The sequence below is a fragment of the Lampetra fluviatilis genome, chromosome 5 (genome assembly GCF_964198595.1).
Source record: "Lampetra fluviatilis chromosome 5, kcLamFluv1.1, whole genome shotgun sequence".
Lineage (NCBI taxonomy): Eukaryota > Metazoa > Chordata > Hyperoartia > Petromyzontiformes > Petromyzontidae > Lampetra > Lampetra fluviatilis.
Genome location: NC_136279.1, coordinates 5,078,326 through 5,093,404, shown reverse-complemented (window position 1 = coordinate 5,093,404; position 15,079 = coordinate 5,078,326). Strand labels below are relative to the sequence as shown.

General features: G+C 50.8%; 1 protein-coding gene across 1 annotated transcript; it reads right to left on the bottom strand.

Moving 5' to 3' along the window:
- Positions 1–182: 182 nt before the first annotated feature.
- LOC144932194 (V-type proton ATPase subunit E 1-like) lies at positions 183–14,523 on the bottom strand. The gene is made up of 9 exons (XM_078856144.1): positions 14,099–14,523; positions 9,658–9,723; positions 7,649–7,758; positions 6,099–6,165; positions 5,187–5,276; positions 4,082–4,150; positions 3,540–3,634; positions 2,277–2,364; positions 183–307 (listed from the first exon to the last, which is right to left on the bottom strand). Exons 1-9 carry the CDS (start codon positions 14,129–14,131, stop codon positions 245–247), a joined length of 681 nt encoding a protein of 226 aa, XP_078712270.1. The 5' UTR covers positions 14,132–14,523; the 3' UTR covers positions 183–244.
- Between the last annotated feature and the right edge of the window lie 556 nt (positions 14,524–15,079).

Below are 15,079 nucleotides of genomic sequence, written 5' to 3'. Positions count from 1 at the left end.
GGGTGTGGAAGGTGGTGTGTATATAATGAAGGGATATGTATGATGTGATGTATGTGTGTTGAGATGATGCATGCATGATGTGGGATGTATGTATGTTATAGAGATGGTGTGTGTATTGTGCGGTGATGGTGTGATGCAATGCACGTTGTGTATGTTGTGTGGAGAGGATGATACATGCATCGTGTATTGATGTGTGCTTGGTGTGTGGTTTGTGGGTGATATCGTGCCATGTGCCGAGCTGTGTTCAGTCGAGGAAGCGTCGATTGGGGTTAACTTTGAAGAGCATGACACGCACGTCTGGGAGCAGCTGCAGGGACAGTTCCAGGTGGATCAAGTAAATGGGAAGAGAGAGAACAAGAGTGATAATGTAAGCACCATTAAGTTGTCTTCTCGCAAGTGAAAACCATTACTCAAATGACCATCGAGGTGGTGCTAATCTATTTACAGCCTTAAGCCAGTGGTGTAAGTTCCACCTTCCTATGACAGGCGTGAATCTGACCCATCAGACAGCCACTGCAGACCTACCCCATAAAATGTTATCAATTTTATCGACCCTGGAGGAATGTGTTGAGTCAACACTCACCCCCCCCACCCCCCCAAATCAGAATTTGAACTTACAACCATCTTTCCAGGTGCTCCGGTTTCCTCCCACATTAAGCACCCATTAATTGGCGAATAACACCTTCGTATATCGGGAACCGCAGAGCTTGGGGGGGTGGGGGGCAATCTGGCACCTCCTTCCCGAGTGAACGGAAACTGCGCGGCGTGCAAACATTGACGTAATTACAATTCGGTTTCTTTCCACACGCTGTTTACTCGGAGGGACTCGAATACATCCAATTGGAGGAATCTCCTGCGTAGGTCAGGAATACGTTTTCTCTACAGCCATCTCGCAGGCCATCGGGCTGGGAGTGTAATTGGCATGGCAACGGCGCCACGGCCGCGAGATGTTAACTACCTCGCCTGGTCTACATGAGGTTGTGGGTTCGACCCTGACACCTGTTTGTTTGGAGTTTGCGTCTCTTTTTCTGGGTCCTCTGGTTTTTCCTTCCACATTTTAGAATCGACATGCTCTTCAGGGTGTTTGGCTGTTTTCCATTTCCACATGATAAGCCACTTCGTTGAGCTATCGTTCGTGGCCAGGTCGCTTCTGAAAAACAGCTATATAACTCAGTGGACCTTACCTGCTAAAATTCAAATTGTTTAACAGCAAAACATAATTTGGTGGCGAGTCTCTTTTAAAGGTGTCACCAATTATCAGTAAAAAAACTGGCTTTTTGTACTGATGTCGGCATTTAAATCTCAATTAACAACGCAAGCGCGTTGGGTTCACGGTGAATTGAAAGGTTGATGGTGAAAACGCGGCACGCTCATGTCTCGTGGCTTTTCAACTTTGCTTGTTGGTCTCGGTGGCCCATGTTGATACGAGACTAACCCGTGGCCGGGTGTTATTGTGTCACCGTCACTCGACCTTCACTCCTGGAGCCATGCGAATTATAAACCAGTTTGGTTAATTAACATAGACATCGTCGCCGATAGGTGATCGATTCGGCTTTTAATGGTTTATGTATCGAGAAATTCCTCGCCGAATCTCAATCCTAACGCTTTGAATGCGTGCTCAGGCGGTTACGTAGATTTGGGTGCCAGCACTCCCAACAATGACCAACTCGGCCAGGTTGCGCCCGATCCTGTATCTCTGAAGATGCAGCCTGGGCAGAGTTTGGATGGACGATAACTTAAGTAGAGAAGGTTACCCTTGGGTTCTTTCGGTAAAGTCACGTAGGTAGAAAAATAATAAATCACGACGTTTCGATCGCAACACAAGCAATCGTCATCAGGTGGGAGAACCACAGCAAGAAAAACTGCTGCCGACTTCAGCAAGCGCGTTGGCTGCCTACTTCAGCAGTTTTTTTTCTTGCTGTGGCTGTCCCACCTGACGACGATTGCTTGTGTTGCGATCGAAACGTCGTGATCTGTTATTTTTCTACCGACGTGACTTGACCGAAAGAACCAAAGAGTATGGATTCCTGCAGTCACGACAGCTTCAAATCAAGATTCTAGAAGGTTTACTTTAGGCTGCTGCGGGGTTACATGGATGGCAACAGCGCAGCAACAGCCATCGTGCTGCCACGCCTACGCTGCCCGCCTTCGCCAGCACGCTCTGGTACCAGAGCGCTAAAGTTTGGTCAAATAACCCCCACGACCCACACGTGGCGAGGAGGCTCACGTCCGCCAGTGGGCTGACTGACAAAGGGGCTGCACGTAGCGGATCGCACCTGCTCCGCGATGAGCTCCAGTCGTTTCTCCAGGGTGTTCTCCACCTTGATCCTGCCGTCCCCGCTGTACATCTCCAGCCCACCCGCCCTGCGCGCACGCAGAACACAGCACACGGACCTACTGTTGAAGCAGGTTCCGTTAGCGAGCACCTATTGAGGCCGTCACGGCACACGAGGGCAGCGATGTGGCCGGCACTTCGCCCAACGACGCCGCCCCCCCTCGTCTTACCCCGCTGTGCTCCCTGCTACAAGGCCGTAATTATAATATTCAAATATGCTCAAAATGTCCCCCCAATATAGTGCTATAAAAAATATTTTTAAAAATAAAAATTGCGATGCTATGCAAATAAAAACAACAATTTGCTAAACCTTGGCCACAATATCTGGACTTGTCTTCATATAAATCAATGCATAGATTTATGTTAATATGATTGTGGTCATGGTTGTACTTTATTAATCCCTAATTTCTGCCATTACATACAATGAAACAAGAAATGGTAAAAAAGTAAAAACACAGCAATGTAATTCAATACACTATTAAACATTATTGTAAAAAATAAATAAAAAGTCCATCCCATGTCTTTTAGGCAGGAAATTAGTTTTAAAATTTAGATTTTTTTTCTGGGGGGGGGGACCCCCAGACCCCTGGAATATTTGGTCCCCCTCCCAATGTAGACTCCATGGCTATGGCATTGCCCTGCTATAAGGCTGAGGCAACCTAGGAGAGGGCCAGGATAGATTCTGAACAACTTACCACTGGTGTTAGTTGCGGCCGGGGCATTGAACTCGGGTCACGTGGTGCTTAGCCGAGCACGCGAACCACGAGCCCCACCTGGCACATCTCTCGATTGGTGGTTCATGGCCTTATACTGCTACAGTGGTGAGATGTTATCGCCCTCGTCTGGTATGCAAGAGGTAATGGGTTTGATCCCAACCCTTGATGCCTGCTGTATATTTGGAGTTTGCGTGTCTCTCTCTCTCCCCCTGGTGGCGTGGAGTTTTCTCCGAGTCCTCCGGGTTTTCCCCTTCACATTTAGAAACGACATGCGCTTATGAGTATTTCGCTGCTATACATTTCCGCGTGACGATAAGCCACTTTGTTGAGCTATTAGGTTACTTCTGAAAGAGATATATAGCTCAGTGCGCCTTATCTGGTAAAATAAAAAATAGTTTCACAAAATAGCAGTCTCTGGTGTTCCTTCTCGTACTGAGATGGGGGCAGGGTGTGTGCGAGTGTGGCAGGTTGAGTGTGGGCAGCGTTACACGTCAGGGGGCAGGCAGTCGTTCTCATCGATGCGGATGTGAATGTCCCGCTTGACGCTCGCCTTGTACTCCACCTTCCCCTTCTCCATGGCTTCCTGCACGCGCACGCGCCCCGCGCGCACAGAGAGGAAGAACCGAAAATAAACACACGACCGTCGGTTGTGGATGCAAGTGCTGTTTGCGAGCAGCTATGAATCCTGGCGCGGCACCCGAGGAGGAGAGGGACGGGTGGGTGGCCAGAACCACGCTCCCTTTTACCGCCTTTTGTCTCCCAAGTGCTGATTTTTGACGCCCCGCACCGAGACACCCGTTTAAGGCTGAGTCAATCTCGAGGAGGTCCCGAGGGCAAGTTTAGACATCGCACCACCCGCTCGTGTGCCGTGCCAGCCGTCATCGGTGCTCGCTAACGGCACTTGCCCCAGCAGCCTGTTAAAAGGGCTACACGGGGGGATCTTTGTGTTATTGTGGTGCCGGTGGGCAGGCGAGGAAAAGCCAACACGCACACACGCACGTGTGTGTGTGTGTGTGCGCAAGACGCCCACCTTCACCAGTGTCACGTCCTGCTGCCGGCACCGAATCACCACCTGTGGCTCCAGCAGCTGGAACAATCCCTGGGGTGGCCGAGGATGGGAAGCGGTGAGGAGTCATGTAATAAGCACGTGTGGTCAACAACACGAGGAGCAAAGGTGTGGCCGAGACCAAAAGCGTCCTGACCCTGCGAGCCGCACGCCACAACCTTTGGTATACGGCCGAGAGGTGCTGAGCAGGTCACACGGGTGGTCACGCAAGCCCTTGTGCTCGCCCTTGAACAAAAAGAGCTTAGCTCAATGGGCTTTGCTTATTGTGATTGATTCTAATTTGGCTGTGGAGTTTGCGAATTTAGAAATCTGCGGGAGCACCCCGGGGAGTACTCGTGTCGGGCCTGACACAAGCGAGTGCCGCCCCAGGTCGCTCGCGCTTCCACAGATTTTTTTGTGTGTTTGTTCCCGTTTCAAATTAAGTTGTCGTGAAAAGTCACAAATTAGTCGCGTCTCTTGAGGCCACACGTGGACCGGCCGGGAGCCGCACGCGTTTCGTGAAACCGCGGTTCGACCATGCCTGCCCTTAGCTCGAGCCAGGGAACCATCATTTTAATCTTGATTTGAAGCTTTCGTGACTGCAGGAATCTTTCGGTAAAGTCACGTGGGTAGAAAAAAATATATATCATCTAAAAAAATATATCACGGAAAAAATAATCTAGCAGTGCTGGATATTTTTTTCCGCCTAAGGACGACCGCTTGTGTTGCGATCGAAACTTCGTGATATTTTATTTTTTGTCTTATTTTTCTACCTACGTGACTTTACCGAAAGAACCAAAGAGTAACCATCATTTTGCATACTTATTTCAGAACTTATTTATTTATTTAAAAACGACGTTTTCCCAATTGCATCACATGTTGTGCTTTTGACGTCTTAGTCGCTCAGAGAAGAATCCATTCGGAAATCTTTTAGAGAGCAAATGCGACCCCGTGCTGTCTTCATTACGGCTGCACGAGAGACGTTTGTTTCACTGAACCGCTTCTGAGAAACGCGAGCCAGACGCCACATCCAGAGGCGCAAAAAATCCTCTTTTAGTTTTTTCACGGAACTCCCAGCCTGGGCGAGCACCTGCATGAGAAGGCCCTCGATGAGCGACCGGTACCGGGCTGGCTCCCGGGCTTCCATCGCGAGTCGCTTCCTCGCATCTGCGAGCAGGTCCTGGGCGAGGACACGCGGCGCGTCGCACAGGGGATCGGGCGCATCCCGGTCAACATGGAACGTCCGGCCAACCACGTGCCAACATTGGCCCAACGTTACATTTTTTACTGAGATGTGACAGGATAGTGGCAACGAAATGCAGACTAATAATATAATGGTAGCAAGTATTGCTGCTACTGCTGCTGCTGCTGCGGTATCGTGGTGTTCGCGTGGATTTTTCTCCGGGTCTTCCTGTTTTTGCCTCCACATTGGCTGCTCTAAATGTCCACGTGATAAGCAACTTCGTTGAGCTGTCATTTGTGATAGCCGGGTCGCTTCTGAAAATAAAGAGCGATATAGCTCCCGTGAGCTTTATCTGGTAAATAAAATAGTTTCGCTTTAGTTTCGTTAGCACACTGAGCTTGCAATCCAGAGGGCGACGGTTCGATTTGATCTTCCTGCGCAGCAGTTCAATATAAAAAGATCAGGTGTCTTAAATCCCCTTGCCTCTGTCCACCCAGCAGTATAAATGGGCGCACCACACTCGATCGGTAGGTCGCGTGTGTTGTGGGGTAAAGTATGGGTACTCTCGTCTCTTTCAAGATGGCTCCCTAGAGCTCCGTCTAGTGGAGGCCCCTCAGTGGCGTGAGCAATCAATTGCAGGGCTGCACCTTTACCCGTTTTCTCCTAACAATTATTGAGCCAGGAAAGCCTCACTCAGTCTCAAGACTCGTTGTCAGGGGAGGTCCTGATACATCGGTGTCTTGTGTGTGTGATGATGCCACCGCTGGCAGGTTTAGGTGTGGGTACGGTGGGTGGCTTCAGGTCACTAGATGAGTTCACCTGGATGAGGTCTTCACGAGCCTTGAGCACCTTCAGCCTGGCATGGTTCATCAGGTTTGACACCTGACTGTGAGTGGTACACGTGGCACGCATGCACAAGCCACAACGGTCATCACTATAACCACATCAATTATTATTATCATCATCATCATGCTAATACTTTATGCGGTACGTCATTGGTTATACACATCCCACAACGGTTATTGCAAACGCAACGGCTACTGTAATTATTTAACAACGTGGCATCAAAGAGCCCCGGCTGAAATGGGGCGAGAGAACTGGCAGCGTGAGGCGCCGTCGTTTCACAAAATGTTCCTTCTTTAAGTTGCCCGTGATCTGCAGCGAGGGTCTGTGAGCTCGGCTCGGTAAATCGCCTGCTCCAGGCGTCGGCCATCAAGAATGGCACCAGGGACAGCTTGGGCTGGTGTGGAAACGCGCGCACGGGGGTAATGTTTCCCCGCGCGCGTGCACACACACACATAGACACAATAAATGTGAAACACGTTATCGTGCACACACACGTGCACACGCAAAAAGCACACGGAAGAGCCAAGTTGCAAAGCACGAAGACACATTCACAGCCCCCCACCGCATGTGCCAATGTCCTTTCAGTCTCGTTAGGCACCAATGCCGCGGTGGTGGCGTTTGTGAATCGAATGTTGCCGCATTTCCATTAAAAAAAACACATCGCCGTCGCACACCGCTGAGATATGGATGGGTGTTAACGATCATAATCTGTTAAGCCTGCCGGTCGTTCCGTTGCAGTTGTGGTTCGCACTCGCCCATGGGACTTCGCTCAATTGTCTACTCCAAGAATAGAATCTTCACATTTGTATTATGGACGGATGTTTAACTTTTTTTGCAGCGTACGTAGCCAACCGTGCTAATCGGAGGTGCGCGGGAAGGACAACAAACTAAACACGAAAAGCAGTTTCTAATGAAATTAGTTTTCAATCTAGAATTTAAATTGCATAGCTCCAGTGGCTTCTTAATATCGGAAGAGCGTTCCAGACGGCCTCAGAAGCACAACTGAAAGCGCACGATGCAGTTACCATCTTTGTTCAAATGCTGTAAGTATTTAATATACTGTATAGTGTATGAAGGGTAGATTAAGAACTGACCAGATTTGTGTCTGGATTTAAAATAATGGCACAATTGTGGATTTGCCCGAATGCTACGAGTTTGTCTCATTCCTAATACCTCTGCATTCAAGAATGACACCCGAGGGGAAATACTATTAACTACGAACAACAACAAACCACAGTTAATCAACTGATTAACTCAACAGTGTTGCTGTAAGGGGGTCATAAATATATTTGCTGTAGTGTTTGTAAGTTGGCTAACGCCGTGCATCCTGGTGAGCATTGATATTTTTCGACGTTCTAAGGGCTCACCAACAAATGCCATTGTCCTACAACTTTCCAGACACGTTGCTCTGGCTTCAATCGGACTCCGTTTGTCAATGTTCATTCAACCTCGGCACAAGCAGAAGCTTGCACACTGACGAACGGAGAGAGAGACATCGGACAGACACGGGTAAAGCCACTTACATCTTCTTCTGCATATCGATCTGCTTTTCCTTCTTCTCAAAGTGGTCTATGATCTTGAGGCGCTGCGTCTGAAGGAGTCTTCCCTTCTCGATATTAAATTCCTCTTCGGCCTGCATTTGCACGAGTAATATTACATTCATTCATTTGCACGCGTAATATTAAATGTATTCATTGGCACGAGTAATATCACACTAATTCATTTGCACGAGTAATATTACATTAATTCATTTGCACGAGTAATATTACATGCATTCATTTGCACTCATTCCTTCGAGGATGCTCACACAGTGGGGTGGTGGTCGTGCAACACGGACGTGGCCAATTCGATTTCCCAGCGCGGCAGTTCAAATGGGCCTTGATTAGTTTGCGAGCACAAGACCTGTCGGTTTTTTTCCGCTCCGCATTTAGAATCCACATCACGCGTTTAGAGTATTTGGCTGCTATAAATTTGCACGCGATAAGCCACTTTCGTTGAGCAACAATTTGTGGCAAGGTCGCTTCTGAAAAAGAGCTGTACAACTGAGTGGGCTTTATCTGGTAGAATGAAAACAAGTTTAGTTTGGTTTGTCTTTAGGCGGAGTGGCAAGAGTCCATCTCCATGCTGAAATACGCGTTGGGTACATTGTCCTAATTGTCAATGCTGAGCTACGTAGAAGGGAAATAGTAAAATAAAAAAAATGTCACAATAAAAATTGTATTGCTTTATTTAAAAACATTTTTTTATTATTTTATGATTTCCCTTCTACGTGACTTTACCGAAAGAACCAAGAATATGAATCTCTGCAGTCACGAAAGCTTTAAATCGAAAAATGTTGAGCTAGTGATGGTAATTCCGCGTTCCCATGACAGGGACCAGTCCATTATTTGATTGGCCCTGCAGGAGTGACCTTTGAACTTTGCAAACGTCCCAAAGGCGGGTGGCTGGTAGTGGATATTAGAAAAGTGATTGGTGGTAGTTTGAATGTGCAATAGTTGCTGGGTAAACAACACGTAATAAAGAGATGGTATGCTTCAGAGACCGCTGTTACATCATAGGCGGTGGGTGGGTGGTGGTTGGGGCTGACTTGACATCGTTCCCTCGCTATTCACCGGATCGCGTTGTGCACACCTCAGCCCACGCAGTCTAAACTATTAAATCATTTTTTTGTTATTTTACCAGGTAAGGCCCATTGAGCTACAAATCTCTTTTTTTGAGAAGCGACTTGGCCACAAATGATAGCTCAACGAAGTGGCTTATCGCGTGGAAAATTTAGAGCAGCCAAATATTCGATACGTATGTTTCTAAATGTAGAAGGAAAACCCAGAGGACCCAGAGGAAAAAAAAACACGTAACCACGGGGAGAGAGACACGCAAACTCCAAATATACAGGCGTTAGGGTCGAAGATTGAACCCACGAACCCACAGCCTCCTGTATACCAGGCGAGGTAGTTAACATCTCGCCACCTCATGGGTGAGGAGGGGCTGGGTGGGGAGGGGTTGGGTGGAGAGGGGCTGGGTGGGGACGGTGGGGTTGGGTGGGGCTGGTGGGGAGGGGCTGGTCACCCCGTGGTGCCCTTATAAAACTCAACGTTTAACCTACTCACGCCGGCTTGTGCCCGCCCTTACAGTCGGGCATATTTGCGGAATACACCACGCCACCGTTGACCCTGGCCATTGACCGAGCACCCCAACGTTCCTACCAGCTCCCTCCGCAGGAATGTGTTAAGAGAGGTTTTAGAGCAGTGGGCGTTAGGCAGCGCACGTCGCTAGAAGGGATATGATGGACGAAGGTCAAAAATAATATCAGAGTGGCAGCCAAGGAACAGATGCATCCGAGAGGATCTCCACCGAGGAGATGGAGCGATGAGATTGGTTCGTGTGCGGGTGCTGGGTCGATTGTTGCGTCGCCGGATCGTGAGAGGTGGCAGTGGCTTGGGGAAGCCGTCATCCAGTAGTGGATTGATCACAGCTGATGATGATGATGAGTAAATGGTTGTGCTGGGACAGCGGTCAGTGCTGTACCCCTTACCTTGGCCTCGACTTCCTCGGCCTTCTCATTCGCCTCTTGTTCGATGAATGCCATCATCTGCTTTATCTGCGAGCAGAGCAATAAAACACCACAATGACGATGGCACTCCGCTCGTCGGCATCCGCGGTGGAGTGGTGGCGCCACCACGCTCTGAACCCGGTGGCCTGCTTCAAACCCCGGCCACGCGTAACGGGTGCTGGGACGATTAGTCAATGAATCGGCTTACATTTGTAATGGAATACTTTTTTTTTTATAATAATATTTTTTGGATCTCTGGAAGGCGGGAAACCCCCTATAAAAGCCACCCCTAGCGTGCTGTGGCCGATGGTGCTGATGGCGTCACTAAGCCCCACCCATTGCCTCCCGTGCAGGGGTACACGTGGGAAGAGAGGTGACAGTTTTATAATCATCCGCTATCTTCGTATGATCCGATTAGTTGATGGAACGGATAAACAGTCGGGTAATACCATTGGAACCTCATTTGCCAGTAAAAAATATGATAATTGTTTTTTAACCCTTCTATCTGGCAACAAAACTGACACAAAAAAAATGTGTCAGTTTTGTTGCCAGATAGAAGGGTAAAAAAACAATTATAAGTCGGGTAATAATCAAATAGCCCGGCCATGAATCTGACATCGTTGATGAGAGATGTCACAGCTGGTCCTGGCGGGAGGGGCCCTTCACCAGCCTGCACTGATCAATGTGGGTGAAGTATGGTCAAACAACTCCCACGATCTGCTCGGTGTGGGGAGGCTCTGTCATCCTGCGGTGCATCGACGAAAAGAGCTGCACAAGTCCACGTGTCATCACATGTGTCCAGGAGCATAAACCACCGCGCGACCTGCGTTCCTCCTTGCAACGGCAGCGGCTTGTGGCTATAACCATCGCGCCGCGCTTTCAGATGTGGCTCCTGCGGCCGTCTGGAACGCTCTTCCATCAGATTTTAAGAAGCCACCGGAGCTATGCCCCCCCCCCCCCTTTCCTGATGACGACCGCTGGTATTGCGATCGAAACGTCGTAGTTTTTGTCACTTTCTTTTAACCTATCTACGTGACTTTACCGAAAGACCCCAAGAATATGAATTCCTGCAGCCACGAAAGCTTTAAGTCTGATTTATTTTGTATTTAGTTCGTTGTCCTTCCCCCGCACCTCCGATTAGCACTGTTGGCTACGTGCGGTGCGAAAGAAGTTCAACGTACACGTACGTACATACATGCATCGTAAAGCGACGTGTAATGTTACAAGCGATGGTGTAGATAGAGGGGGGGTTGGGGGGGCACGGGAGGGACAAGGGTGGGGTCTATTGAGCCCTGAGAGAGGCCGGGTGATGCTATCGCCGCGGTAGTTGTCGTGTAAACAGCGAACGCCAAAACACTCGACGGCTTTTGCAGAGACAATCTGACGGACGCCGAATGGATCAGCCCAATCCCGGTTCCCGTGACGTCTCCGTCGAGACCACCGTTCTACCGTTGACCTCCCCCTTCATTGAGAGCCTTCGTCACTTCAGTCCCATGACCTCACGTCGAGCCTTCGATCTTTCTGCTCGAAACACCTGGATCTGTCTCGCATCCTCCTCCTCCTCAGAAAGAAATCACCTCTACTCGAAACAGCTGCCCCGTGACCTACTACCAGTGGGCCTTCACCACTCGACAGCACTGCCACATGACCTTTCACTGGGCCTTCACCACTCGACAGCACTGCCACATGACCTTTCACTGGGCCTTCACCACTCGACAGCACTGCCACATGACCTCCTGTCACTGGGCCTTCACCACTCGACAGCAACGTCACCTGACCTATCATTGCACCTTAATCACTCCAGAGCACCGTCCCATGACCTCCGATCATTGGGTCCTCGCCACTGCACGCAAAACACCTGGGGGCCTGCCATGTAACGTCCTCTCAAACAAAAACAACTCTGGCAGTGAGCATTTGTTAAATGGCCTGGAGAGCCCCCCCCCCACTCCTCCCACCATCCCCGTCCCTTCTATTCCCCTTACTTTTGCCCTCCTTCCTCCCCTCATCTTTCCTTCCCCATATACAAAAAAAAATCCATGCTTCCGCTCAGTCCTCCCACCTGTGTGGGAGGGCAGTAAGCCCCCACCGTTTACCCCCCCCCCCCCCTCCTCTAAACCCAGGAGCACTGAGCTAGCGAGGATTCTTGTCAGGTGGAGATTTTGTGGCTCCCCCCTCCCTCCCTTTGCTACGGGTTATGCTCTGCACCGGGCTCTTGTTGAATTTCAATTTTAAAAAATGGCATGGAGAGAGCGGTCCGCTGGCCTCTAACAACGCGTCCACTTGCGCGTTGGCCTGAACAAGGAGGTCGCTGAGCTCGTGAGCAGCACCTCGACAGCCCCAGCATTGCCCTCGCGAGCCCAGGGCAGTTGTTCTTCACTCATCTTCAGAGAGAGGGGGAGGGGGGCCTGCCTACTTTACATTTGACACCGTTGGAGGGGTTTGGCTGCACGCTGGGAGTGAGTGTTGTCACGTGGTGTGTATTTGTTGGGGGGGGGGGCACTAGAGGCCACCGGGGGCCGCCAGTGGCACCCGTGGGGGCCTTTCAGTCGAGCACACAAAGAAAGAACAGCGCATCACGTGGGGCCGGGTGGTGCAGAGTTCATAGTTCGACTCCCGTTACCTGCATCGTCATCATTCTCATTATTGGCAGCCGTCTCGCACTAACCTGACACTGGCCCAAAAGACTCTCGGTTTGGTGGCATCAACTTTGGCGTTGAGTCATTGGCATTGTCACTGAATCCTAAACGTGCCTTACCGACGCCCATGACACCTCGTGGTTGATGACTCCTAAACACGCGACGTTTCACGAATTATTCAATTGCACGCAGGTCGTCGGTTCGATCTCCCGGCACGCGGCGTCCGAAGTAATGGGGCAGTTTATTTGAAATCACTCAAAACGCCTCTTATCCACCCAGCAGTATTAATGGGCAGTGCACCGCAGTTTTCTTATCGCGAGGTCACGTGCGCTGGTGGGGTAAAGGCGTGGGTAACTCCAACCCCTCTTCCAAGACGTCTTGGCCAGCGTGAAAGCAGCACAGGCCGACAAGATCCTCGACATTGGCCCTCTAACAGCTTCATCAGGTGCAGGGGGCCCTTCCTCCAGCAGTCTCAGCGTGGCAAGCAATTTTCAAAGGTCTGAAACCTTCAACGTAATTCACCCGATGATGACTATCGCTGCGGTAACGTTGCTTGGCTGGGTGCTGGCACAACGCCGCCGTGTTGTGTCAACACCGCGCGGAGTCAGCGCGTCTCCTCTCCTCCTCTCTGACTTTGCTGGCTGCCGTCTGATGGCACCGGCTGGGGCCAGTCCGCGACAAAGACAACAGCGCCCCCCCCCCCCCCCCTCGGCTACGCGATAGAGAGAAGTCACCACGCGTTGCACATGCGACGGACCCCCGTTTTTTTGCCACTCCACTGCTGGACGAGGGCCTCCTCGCCACGCTTGGGCTGATTTGGGCCATTCGCTCGGTCGCTGCGGGGCCGGTGAGGGTGGGGAGCGCAGGCTAAGGATGAATCGCGGGGAGGTCAATGGATGTTGAACTTCGTTCGCGCCGTACGTAAGCGACCGTGTCAATCGGAGGTGCGGGGGAAGGACAGCAAAAAAAGCAGTTCTAAGAGAAATTCGTTATCAATTTAGATTTCAAAGTGCACAGCTCCCAATGGCTTCCTCACATCGACCCGTGAACTAGAAGACATCGTGCAGGCTGGGGACATCATCCAAACTGTTAAGCAAAGTCAGTGGGCTTGGGCAGGTCACGTCACGGCTCATTGCACAACGAAGAGCTCGCCACAAATGATCCACAATCACCTCGCCGATCTCGTCAAGGAGTATAAACCATCACGACAACTCCGGTTACCCTCGCAGCGGCGGCTTTCGGCTGCTATGCCATCGAGCAAAGGCGGCGGTCACCGGCATCGCTCGGCGCTTTCAGACGCGCTTCTGCGGCCGTCTGGAATGTTCTTCCTTCCGATTTTAGGAATCCGCCGCGGGGCTATGGCACTTTAAACCACCTCGAGTGAAACCGCATTTCATTAGAGCTGATTTTCTGTGTTTAGTTCGTTGTCATTCTTCACGCACCTCCGACTAGCGCGGTTGGCTACGTGCGGTGCGAAAGAAGTTCAACGTGCATACGTGGCCACCCATACATGATGTCCGACGGTCGAGAATAAGGACGGACTAGCTATCAGCCAAAGGACGGAACGCACCCGGGATGACTTTACGTCCACCGGGGTGAAAGGTGACGACATGAAATCATCTCGTGTGTAGCTTAGTCATGACATCGGTGCTTAGCGGGATACGGCTGCCGATGATGAGAATGATGACGCTGCAGGTAAGGGCAATAGAACTATGAACTCTATACCACCCGGCCGCACCTGAGCCGCTGTTCTTGTGTGTGTGTTTGTCGCGACGTGCTGCGCTTACCTGCTTCTGCACGTCCGCGTCACTCAGGGCCATTTCTGCAGCTGCTTCAGTCGTCGCTTTACAGGCGGACACCTGGGTTCCTCAACAACACCACACCTGGAGTCCCGAACGCACACCTGGAGTCCAGTCTACACGCGTCTGCTGTAGGTAAGATCGCGCGCGTGTGTGTAGGTACTGAGCTAACAACCGTTTACAGACTTGGAAGAAGCGTACTCACACACACACCAATAGACTGCTCGCCCTACACACACGCACACACACTCTAGCTCTGTACACACCTTGCTCTTTGCACACACTCCTCTAGTCTTGAACACACACACACACCTGTACTAGAGTATCATTACACACACACACTAGTCGTGTACTCTACAGATAACCTCTAACTTCTTATACACAGCCCGCTAGCCCTTGCCGGCTATCTACAACCCCCGATCCTGACGAGCCGACCGCACGCGCACACCTGACGCCTCAGCTCACCTGACGTCTGAGCACAGGTGAGAGGCCGGGTCACCCGCGTGTAATTAAAGGGATGGGGGGTGGTGGGGGTGGGGGTCTGCACGCCGTCTGATTGGCCGAGCCCCTGGGTAGTGATCGCAATGCTGGGTGGTGGAGGGCGTGGCGCGGGGCGCAGTCGACCTGCAGCGGCTGCGGCTGTCACCGCGTTGTGTTCACGTTGTCATCATCGTCGTCATCATCGGCAGCCATGATCTATCCACTGCTCCATGAAGGCCTCCCCACCCTGCCACCCCAAGGAATGTAAATAAATGAGCAGGCGGACTCAATTCCACGCTCTGTGCCTCGACGTAACAAAGGGAAGAGGCATTATCTTGTTGTTTTTGTTGTTAACTCATCTCATTAGGCCACACAGACTTCGGGAGTGATTGTTGTTGTTTAGCAAAACTGTGAATGGGATCATCATCGTCATCATCATCAACGTCAGCCATGATCTGTCTACCGCTGGATGAATCCCTCCCCGAGCCG

What these genes read in the sequence shown, in the direction of transcription:
- LOC144932194 (XM_078856144.1), bottom strand. Translation starts at nt 14,131, where the DNA reads ATGGCCCTGAGTGACGCGGACGTGCAGAAGCAG. An exon ending in ACGCGGACGTGCAGAAGCAG is followed by an intron (nt 9,724 to 14,098) that starts GTAAGCGCAGCA and finishes CTCTGCTCGCAG; the next exon opens with ATAAAGCAGATGATGGCATT. An exon ending in TCGAGGGCCTTCTCATGCAG is followed by an intron (nt 4,151 to 5,186) that starts GTGCTCGCCCAG and finishes CGGCCACCCCAG; the next exon opens with GGATTGTTCCAGCTGCTGGA.